This window comes from Periophthalmus magnuspinnatus, chromosome 8, assembly GCF_009829125.3.
Source record: "Periophthalmus magnuspinnatus isolate fPerMag1 chromosome 8, fPerMag1.2.pri, whole genome shotgun sequence".
NCBI classification, from domain to species: domain Eukaryota; kingdom Metazoa; phylum Chordata; class Actinopteri; order Gobiiformes; family Gobiidae; genus Periophthalmus; species Periophthalmus magnuspinnatus.
The window spans coordinates 3,152,692-3,164,038 of NC_047133.1; the positions used below are offsets into that span (position 1 = coordinate 3,152,692).

The 11,347-nt window shown below is 38.2% G+C and overlaps 1 protein-coding gene across 1 annotated transcript; it reads right to left on the reverse strand.

The window, feature by feature from the left end:
- Positions 1-2,688: 2,688 nt before the first annotated feature.
- Positions 2,689-10,532, reverse strand: nubp1 (nucleotide binding protein 1 (MinD homolog, E. coli)). Its single transcript, XM_033970896.2, has 10 exons — positions 10,461-10,532; positions 9,662-9,766; positions 9,452-9,585; positions 9,303-9,371; positions 8,894-8,926; positions 8,717-8,807; positions 6,789-6,943; positions 4,923-5,033; positions 3,035-3,221; positions 2,689-2,881 (listed from the first exon to the last, which is right to left on the reverse strand). Exons 1-10 carry the CDS (start codon positions 10,489-10,491, stop codon positions 2,832-2,834), a joined length of 966 nt encoding a protein of 321 aa, XP_033826787.1. The 5' UTR covers positions 10,492-10,532; the 3' UTR covers positions 2,689-2,831.
- Between the last annotated feature and the right edge of the window lie 815 nt (positions 10,533-11,347).

Sequence of the window (11,347 nt, forward strand, 5' to 3'; positions counted from 1 at the left end):
CAAGTCTATTTAAATAGTTCTAAAATAAAATGAACAGTGTCAGTTTAAAATCATTTAATCATCAGATAAGTTTAAAAAAAAAATAATCTAAGTAACATAAACTGTGCCACTTTAAATATTAATACCATAAACTTAAAACTTACATAATTTAGGTTTGGTTGAACTCTAAACTAAAGTCTAATTATACTGCTGTGATAATTGTCTGGGTTTAGATTAGATTTTATAACCAGGTGCAGCAGCTGACGGCTTTAGACTTGTAGTGTAAATTATTAAGGCCCGTGGGCCAAATGCGGCCCTCCACATCATTTTATGTGGCCCTCGACAGAATAAATTAAAAGGTATGACGACTTAACATGTTATTTTATGAAGCAATACACAGTTAAACAGCTATATTTTTACATCTCTGCAAATGAATATGCAACATTTTTAAGTTGAATAAGTAAAAACCAAAACAGTTAATTAAAAACGTTAAAAATGTAGTTACGTTTATTTTACATCTGGCCGTTTGAGCGCAGCTATTTTGCTGATGTGGCCCTCGGTGAAAATGTGTTTGACGCCCCTGCTCTCTGTGATACAAATGAGAAGTCAGACACTCAGGACGTCCACAGTTACACCCAAAAAACAGAAAACAAGTTCGGTCCCTGCCGGTTTGCTTAGTTACCACGGAGCTGTCCCAGTTACAGTTGAGATCATCACCAAACACTCAGTTAGTGCCAAATGACCAATGTAACTGCAGACTTTCCCAATCACAGTTTAACATAGAGGAGGGTGATGCTGACAAAATTAAAATATCAGTATATATGGGATACATCTTTTGTGTACCATAAATTGACCATAAAAGGGTATTTTAATTTGACATATTACCACTTTTCCAATATCACACACACCTTCACACACACAGTTCAACCGTCCGGGCCACAGGGCAACTACGTTTCTTGGACGACACTCAACAGACTCTCATCAGACTCCATCCGAGAGGTAATTTGATCAAGAATTAGACAAGACGCCCTCAGAGTCCAGCTCCGTCCAGTCGACCTCGTCTAGTGCCAGTCTGACCGGGCCCAGTGCCACCTGCTCCAACCAGGATTTTAACGCCTGTTTATTGTTCTGCTGTTGTTTGTGAGTGCTTTGTGAAACTCAGACAAGCAAAAACAACAAAACTTCTAAATATGCAAGAGAATTATAGATTTCTGTGACAGTGACAACCGTCGGCAAATCAAAACTGACCTGTGCGGACATTTTATTAAAAAGGTTTCTGCTGACCTTATTCTGTGGGTACCCCAGTGGTCAGCGACACAAACAGACACAGACCACACTGCTCCATCGTGTCAGGGTCAGTTATTTGTAAAGATGTTTGTTTTATTTATTTATTTATGTAGTTTATTTGACAGGAAAAATGTACATTAATTTCTGTAAATGCACCAGAATTAGCCAGATAGACAATTTTTCATGTGTAGTCCCTGGACCGATGGTAATTTATCATCCTAAAACATAGTAAAGATTATAAAATTATACAGTTAGAAACAGTGCAGGTTAAAATTACAAATGTACAAACAGTGGAGTTAAGACAGTAGACGTTTGTTTCTGGTGTAAGTGTGAAAGAGGACTATTTATTGAGTCTCACACAGGTAAAGTTGTTTTTGTTGTGTGTATCAGGACAGGTGTGTGAAGGAGGATGTTCTCGTCAGCAGAGGGTTATTGATGGATTCAAAATATATATTCAAGTTATGTTTATTAATCTCACTGTGTATCTTAAAGGTAATGTAATGTTCACTCTTATTATATTCATTATATTCACTATGTAATCTGCACTAATGTCTGTTCTTGAGTCTTGCAGAAAATGTCTTGTGAAGTTTGAAGGACCACACGGGAGATGTCGAGGTCACTGTGAACTTGCAAAGTCTTTTCTTGAACATCCTGGGAGGGTGTATGCAAAATAATTAATAAAAAGAGTTGAAAGGCGGTGGAGACTTCAGAAGGGGTAAGGAGGTTGTAACTGAAGGTTTTGTCTCCCCGTCCTTTCTCCTCAATATTGAGACAAAATAATCTCTCTTGTCTTCTCTTCTCTTTTGAACTGTAACTTAGGTTAAGAGTAAACCTATCAGTTATCTTCATGAGCTTCCAGGAACTCACAGTCCTGTCCTCGAGTCTATTGTATTATACGTGTTTGGAACTTACTGGTACCGGTATTTACTTTAGCATTAGTACATCAAGATAAAAGTGCAGTAGTAAAGCGGTTTGTTAAATGTGGATAATTTATATTACACAGTACAATAGACAGAAGAAGTTAAATAAGTACTTTTTTAATTCAAATTGAGACAGTTTTACAAAATGTCAACTTTTAAAGGACCCGTATGACGCTATGTTGTTTTATGTTTCATTCGCGAATAAATGTTTAACACACAAATCCTGCATATTTAGGTTCAGTTCCAGCTTGTGATCTCATGTCATGATACAGGAAGTGCTCCAGTGTGTTTTTAAACTCAACACACCTTCAACACGCCCTTCATCTCTACAGAACAAAAGGCAAAAGGAGCTGGGAACTTGAAAACAACAACTACATGACATCACAAGGTGGAACGGAGCATTTTGAGCTTTGGGGATGTAGACAGACTAATAATGTGTGAATGAAACAACATCTGTGCAACAACATTCTAATTCTTATGGCTAAAAGCTCGCAGGAGTCAATTTTGTGTAATACAGGATCTTTAATAATAATAAAATACAATCCCTTCAATATTTATATAACAAAAAAAATTGGTCTGTGTCCAGTGCATTTTAAAGGAATTCAGAAATGTACTAGATGGTCTATTTGTTGATAACTATTGTAGTCATGTGGTACTCTGCTCGGTTTCCCTGTTGGCACAGTAATCTTGGATACCTGCAAACAAAACACAAAAGTACATAAAGATAAAGCCACAGCAGAACTGAGATACTGAGACAGTATTTGGCCTTTCTTTAATGGTACCATTTCCTCTATAACTTCTCACTTCCTTGTAATCAACAATTCTTTGCAAAAACAGAGGATGTTTACTTAGAACAATGCGCTGGTAGGCTAAAGCAGCAGGGGATTCTGGGATGTCACTGAGGAAGGAACGGCCCTCGTCGCAGCTGCGGGCGATGCGTGGGTCCAGTGGCACTTTCCCCAGGAGAGGCAGGCTCAGGTCGGCACACAGTTTCTCTGCTCCTCCGCTCGTGGGTGGGAAAATCTGTGAGGTGTTCTGCGAGCGAAAATACAGGAAGAGCAAGTACTGTGACCGGACCACAAACACTTACTTAAAGTACTATTAAAAGAAACAGTACGCGGCCTGTGCTCTTACAAACTCTACAAAAAATACTCCAATCACAAATGAATCTGGGGCGCCAACCTGCAAACAGAGGACACGTGCAAGTTTTTTCTCGTGTTCAGTTTATGGACAGGCCTCATGTGAAACCTCAGAACCTCCAGAATTCACTCACTGAGCTGCAGAGGCCGCACTAGCACTGATTCATGACTGGCTGTAGGTGCTGAGCTTTAGGTAGTGAGGATTCAAATCAGAAATAGTCCTCTTCTTTAAACAAACTAGATTTCGTTACCCAAATTCTACTTTCTGATCGGATAATCGTCTTAAGAACTAGAACACAAAATTATAGCAAATATTATCATGTCTAATATTTGTGTAATTAAGAATAAACATTATAAGTGTTATCGGTGAAAGCAACGATTGATTTGAACATGTTTACCTTGGATTCAGGTGCACGGAATTTAAAATCACTTCCTTAAAAAGAGTAAATAAATGAGTACAGTTGTCTCTCGCTATAACGTGGTTCACCTTTCGTGGCTTCGCTGTTTCGTGGATTTTTTTAGCGCAATTTTTCATGTTTTTTTTTACAGAGTATGAACGTGCATTGTGTTCTGCGTCCTGATTGGCTGTTGGACTGTAGACCATTGTGTTCTGCATCCTGATTGGCTAAGAGACTGTAGACCATTGTGTTCTGCATCCTGATTGGCTAAGGGACTGTAGACCATTGTGTTCTGCGTCCTGATTGGCTAAAGGACTGTAGACCATTGTGTTCTGCGTCCCGATTGGCTGTTGGACTGTAGACCATTGTCCATCAGTCTCCTCCGTGCCGTGTCTCCTGTCCAGTACAGAATGTGTTCAGACAAATTTACATAAATGTTGGATCGCAGTGTGACTCTGAAGTGCTGTACGTTTGCAATTTGTTTTCTCTCCGACAAAACCCACAATGTCGATGAAACGTTCTGCACCGACAAAGACGCCTACGAAGGTTTGAACTTTGAGAGAGTTTAAACGAGAGAGAAATGTGAGAAAATGTTAACGCCTGTGTGAGAAAAGTGTATAAAGTGTGTGGTGAGGGGTTTTACGGACAAAAACATAGAGAATAATTGTAAAAAATAAAGCTGATTCTTCGCGGATTTCGCCTATTACGGGTTATTTTTAGAACGTGACCCCCGCGATAAACGAGGGACCACTGTATATAACATTAAAATATGTTTTGTAGTGTGGATAAAAATGTGTCTGTACGCCTTTAGTGTTCCACCTAAATTGCTGAACTGAAACTAGACAGAGGCGGCATACAAATCTGATTGAAAGGTTTGTTTTAAAAAATTCCGACGCTGGATATGATGCACCTCTAAAACAAAACCTTTTATAGAGTAGAGTACCAACACACTTTTGCTGTATAGAAAACACATGGTCAAATGCACGTAACTCGTTATAATTGACCCTCATACGAAGCAATTAGGGGTTCAATGTGTATGAATTTGCTCAAAAACATGTGGGGGAAAAAAAACAAGTACAAGACCTATGAGATGGATGAAGCAGACAAAACTATAAATGTTTGTGTAACTTTTAAAAAACTTGTTACTAAACATATGTGACTGTTTTACTGTTTTGGTGTCACTTGTACGCGTGATTAACCTTGCAATTAGGGCAGACGAAGCCGCTCATATTCTCCACCACTCCAATAATTGGCAGCTTGACCTTCTGACAGAATCTGATCTCCTTACGCACGTCCTGCAGTGACACCTCCTACAAAAAAGGACAAAAAAAAAGCACCAAATTCACTCACTTTAACCTTGTGATGATCAAAGTTTTTTTTGTTGATATGTAACCTTAGCGCTTGGTTAACAAACAAGGAAGTAACGACTATGTGGACACGGTTTCACACACTGCCAAATTTAAGAATGAGGAAATTATTATTAAAAACACTGCATAGGTCAGACAGCTACCGGTTTTGCGTTTTTGTTTGTGGAAAATTGTTTAAAATATAACCAAGTCTTTCAGTCAAATGAGCACAGTCCATGTTAAATATATGTAGTTTATCTATTATTATGTTGGTACAGTAACAAAACAGACAGACATTTCTCTAACATGAGTATTTTTACTGGTAAAGGTGTGTCTCTTAGGTAGATAATAACCTTCTGTGCAAGAGTTACATAAATCAGCATAATGGATGAATTAATAAATGTAATGGCAGGTGTGGGCTCGTGGGAAAAAAGGTGAAACGTAAACCAGACTTTAAATCAGGGACTGCACAGGAACATTAGAGACAGTCCCACATACGATCTGTCCAAAAAACACGTAAAGAACTGGATAATAACCATCAAACCTGTGACCACTAGTGTGTGCTGCTGTGTGTTCTACTGTAATGTGTGTGTGTCATGTACTATGTGTGTGTCATGTACAGTGTGTGTTCTTCTGAGTGTGTGCGTCATGTACAGTGTGTGTTCTTCTGAGTGTGTGCGTCATGTACAGTGTATATTCTTCTGAGTGTGTGTCATGTACAGTGTGTGTGTGTCATGTACAGTGTGTGTTCTTCTGAGTGTGTGTGTCATGTACAGTGTGTGTTCTTCTGAGTGTGTGTCATGTACAGTGTGTGTCATGTACAGTGTGCGTTCTTCTGAGTGTGTGTGTCATGTACAGTGTGTGTTCTTCTGAGTGTGTGTCATGTACAGTGTGTGTTCTTCTGAGTGTGTGTCATGTACAGTGTGTGTCATGTACAGTGTGTGTTCTTCTGAGTGTGTGTGTCATGTACAGTGTGTGTTCTTCTGAGTGTGTGTGTCATGTACAGTGTGTGTTCTTCTGAGTGTGTGTGTCATGTACAGTGTGTGTTCTTCTGAGTGTGTGTGTCATGTATAGTGTGTGTTCTTCTGAGTGTGTGTGTCATGTACAGTGTGTGTTCTTCTGAGTGTGTCATGTATAGTATATGTATTGGCTTTTATTATCTGAGTGTATTCACTAGTTCACCTGAATTGTTGATTTTATTTTGCACTGTTGTAAATATATTGCATAACTTTTATTGTTACATTCCAGGGCGACTGCTTCATCTTTCCAGGGACGACAGTTGAAAAATAGCCTTTCTGGTTAAATCTGGTACATTTACAGAAATGTTGATTAATGTACACTATCCCTGTCAAATAAACCAAATAAAAATAAAAATAAACTAATGAAAATAATGTAAATAATAGGCCTTTTAAATTTAATATGGACGACCTACATAAACTAAAAAAAAAAAAAAAAAAGGTTAATTCACCTCACACAGTTTCAAAATGAGGTGAAACTCATTCTTTAAAAAAAAAAAAAAACAGTTTTGAGTTTATCAGACCAAATTAAGATGGAAAGCTGCTATAGATTAACCTTAATACTAACTAAAGGAATTCAGAAGAAGAACAGTGGACATGTTTTAGTTTCGAATTTACCCACAAACACATTTAACTGTACGAGTGGGTGTAGTGCAATACGAAAACATCTCTAACTAAAAATACTCGTATTTGCATGCGTTACCTGCGGTGTGGTAATGACAACTGCTCCATCTACATTAGTGGCGCTCAGGTACTGTACGATCGACAGGTGCTCGTCAGAAGTGCCGGGGGGCGTGTCTATGATGAGGTAATCCAGATCGCCCCAATCCACATCTCTCAGAAACTGCTTGATCATCCCTGCACAGAGTCATGGCCGGTAAAAATCAGATAACTAGAGTAATCAGTTAACAACCCAATAATTTAGATCGGACTTTTGGTGCGTGTTTACAAGCACAAATAAATCTCATCATCCAAAACATCTGGCGACATGTGTCTGTTAATCAATGGATATTTAGAGTAACTGTTGTATTTGAACGACAAAGTACAATTAATTATAAAATACATCTTTAAATCTTTATCATCTTATCTTTCATTTGTCTTTGCCACATTAGTTTGCTCTACACAGGTGTGAACATGTCACTGTTTACATATCATTTCAATAATATGATAATGATCAGACTTCTGGTGTGTAATTAAACATAACCGGTGTCACAACTAGGCTAGGTTATGTAAGTTCTATAAAAACACTTTGGGCATGTCACTGTACATGTCTTGTCTGCTTCCTGTAGCCCTCCTCAGATGTGTCATGATGGTGTCTTGTAAGCTGCTTTACTTTGCCAGGTAGAAGAGACTTCGCCCCCTACTGTCTGGCCTCTCCAAATCACTTATCGAAATAATGAAATCACTACTCGAACTCACGGATCTCACTGTACAATGGACGCAGTCAGGATGGCAGGATCACAATCTAGGAAGTTGATGGCGTGCACTGATGACGTTCAGGAAAAAATCTAAATCAGCTACAGACGACAGCTCACCTGAACACCATGGACCACACTAACAGCATCAAATTTACACATGAGGAGGAATAAAATAATCAGCATTTAAGTTTTATGCAGCTAAAACCTGGAACAATCTTCCTGAAGATGTGAGACAGACCTCGACTTTGACAATGTTTAAATCCAGGCTCAAAATGGTTCTGTTCAGCTGTGCATACGACTGAAAGGTTTTTATTCTGCACTCTTCTCTTTTAATGGTAAATTTATGATGATTATTTGTGATTATTTATGTTTTGATTTGTGTGATTTTAATGTCTTTCTTATTCTGTAAAGCACTTTGAATTACCTTGTGTACGAATTGTGTTATACAAATAAACTTGCCTTGCCTTGCCTAAAATAAAGAAATAGCATATTTGGACTTAAAAATAAACCACAATGGCGACAGAAACATAAAAGTAAATATATACTGCAAACCAAAATACACTGACCAGTACCTACTATGACATATGAAGACCCGACAGAACACAAATTGTCAGAACTCAGAACAATGTAGAACTGGGTCACCGTCATCACAGACACTCAAGACTCAAGAGAGGAGAAGGAGACACGTACACAACGCACAACATCCATACACCAGTCAAACCGAAAATGAAACTCAGACGGTTATTAGTGAGACGAAAAATAGAATACAACCAGAACACAAATGTGATGAAATATACGAGATAACGTGTCAATTATGTAACAAAACATGTGTAAGGGGAACCGGAAGGCACAGGAAAAAAAAAGAACATCCATGCTGAAAGGATCAAAGAGGCAATAGAGATTCACAAACAAGGTCCAAGGAGCATAAACTGATGAGGGAGCGTCCACTTTGTTACGCAGATGGGATGCATTCTTCCCCTACTGTCTGACAAAACCAGCAAAAGCAACCTACAAGACACATCACTACACCATCATGTGTGACGCTCCTGAAGAAGGCTCCTCGAAGTAACGGAAACATGTAAAGCAGGTAAACAAACGGTCCTGTCTGACAAAAAGCTAACTGCTAATTCTAAGTTTAAAGCTGAAGACAGAATGAACCTTTACCAGAGACTGAATGTAAGTTATGTTATAGTTGCACAAAATGGATTTATACCGTTTTTCTTAGGGCCTCTCCAGATCACAGCATCATCAGGGCTGCCGAGGAGGAAACCGATGGACATAACTGCAAGGTTGTCTTCTACGTACTGAAAATAAACGGAAGTGGAAGCAACAGGACTAAAACAACAACATAAATGATTAAATACAAATCTGTGGTGATTGATCAACTTACAACAGGAGACCAACCAGAGCCACTTTGGTGAACCTGCGAACAATAGCACATATGTAAGCAAAGTGTAAGTGAAGGTGAAGGAAGTACAACACCATCTGGTAAAGGATAAATACTTTATTTAGTACATGCTACATACTACCAACTACTTTTTATAACCACTGTATTGTTACTGACACTAACAGTACACAGTACTACGATTAGACTATTGTGGGTCAGATTACGTCATAAAACTAATCGGATAACTGACTACTGCAGGGCTGGAATTGCTAAAAAAAAAATAAAAAAAATCACTAAACGAATTACTCACGAAAACTTGTTACGTTACTGCTTTACTAATAAGTATTCTGATTCCATTAATCCCTTAAAGTAACAAATTTGTGCTTCATATAAAATATAAACTGTACTGTACCTGTTCTCCCTCTAAACCCATAATACGAGGAGCTGATGGACCACATATATCTACATCCAATAAGGCGACCTGTAAATAGATAAACATTTCAAAAACCAATACTTAATACAGTTTTGATAATCAATATTTTATAAGATCTGTGACCTCACCTCCTTCGTTCCATCACTGGCCAGAGCGTGTGCCAAGTGTGCGCTGAACGTGCTCTTCCCCACTCCCCCTTTACCGGAAAGCACCAGGATCTTGTGTTTCACTGTTGACAACTTTTCTCCGATCTCTGCTATGGCTGTGAGGAAACATGAGACATTTTACAACTACAGGTACATCAATATTATTATTTTAAGTACTGATTGTTCTCCTACCTGGGTCGGGGGCCTTCGTGGCTCCAGATGCACAGAGCTTCTGATTGGGACACCCCGCACATGATGACGCTTTCCCAGCCTGGTCACTTTGAGTGCCTGGGCAGTCTGAAAACAGAGAAAACATATGAATTGTAGCTTTAATAAAGACACATTACTAAAACTACAACAAAACTGCAGAACACAATTTGGAACTTTATAAAATGGAGAAAATGGTGAAACCTAAGTAAACTGAATGTAGGATAGAACTTAAAGCCATAGTATGTGACTTTTCAATTTGCACTGAAAAACATCCTTACTGAAGGGCTTGCATCTCCACAAACCTGACTTATTTGGCCTGAAGGAGGGCTGTATGGCATAAAAACATAAACTCTCCATGGGGGATCTTTCGAGGTATGGTTTTAACTTTCTATTTCCATGGAATCATCATGCAGGGGATGTCCCACCTGCAGAAAGTTGCGTACTGTACCTTTACTAATTAAACTAAGACAAAACGTAAAGAATGTGCACTAAAGACCTGTGTCAGCATGACTCAGCTTATTTTTGGAAGAAAAACAGGGACAAAAATGTAAGAATAAAACGTATAAATGCTGTAATAATAAAATTCGAAACTAATTTATACAGTGGTTAATGAAAATGTTTAACACCAATTTAACAAAACAAATAAGAGTTGTAGAATAAATTAATGTGACAATCTCAGTGACCTATTAACACAAAATTACATAAAATAAACAAAAGCATTAACACGACACAACTAACCTCGAATACACGATTATTAAAGTTATTAAAACTCAAAACTCACGATCGTTCGCATGATCAGGTACGTCTGCCATGTTTGTTATGTGTCCGTCTATAATGTCTTCCCCCTCGAAGGTTCCGCATATATGTCTTTTACAGATTAACTAGCAAAAATATGATATAGAGAAATGAAAAAATTAAATACATAAATAAATGAATTAATAATAATAATAATAATAATAATAATAATAATAATAATAATAATAATAATAATAATAATAATAATAATAATAATAATAATAATAATAATAATAATAATAATATTGCCCACACATGCTGTTCTTTAGTCCCAGCATCCCACTCTCTCCTTGATCTGACTTCAAACTACAGCCTTGGCCTCCAATTTGCTGCTTAATTTTCATTTCAACATAGCTTTTGTTTTGGGCTCCTTTGGCCAGTTTGTCCACCTTTTCCTTTTCATTACCCCTGATTCCAGTATGAGCTGGCACCCACAAGAACTGAACACAGCTGCCATGCTACTGTGTTCTAGTCACACTCATAAGAATGGATGTTACTAAGGACTGAGCGGAGTCAGACAAGGCACACTAACACCTGACTCACTTTAGCAACCTCTTCTATTTTATTGCCACTGATATTACCACCATCTCCACAGAGTGCCCTCCCAGCCCATTCGAGGTACTCCTATTTATGCTCCTACTGGGCAATACAAAACCTATAATGTCAGTGTCTGGGTTTTTTTGTTGCATCTGTGAATATATGACTAAAATCAAAGTACTCTTACTGAATATGAAAATGAGAGGCTGCAACGAGATCTATTTTTCACTTTCACTCCCTTTTCAGTCCCGGAGAAGCCAGGAATCTTGGTGCATCACATTCTACATCAGGAGTAGGATGTGACTCACCCCGTCTCCGGAAATGAATCCAGGAGTT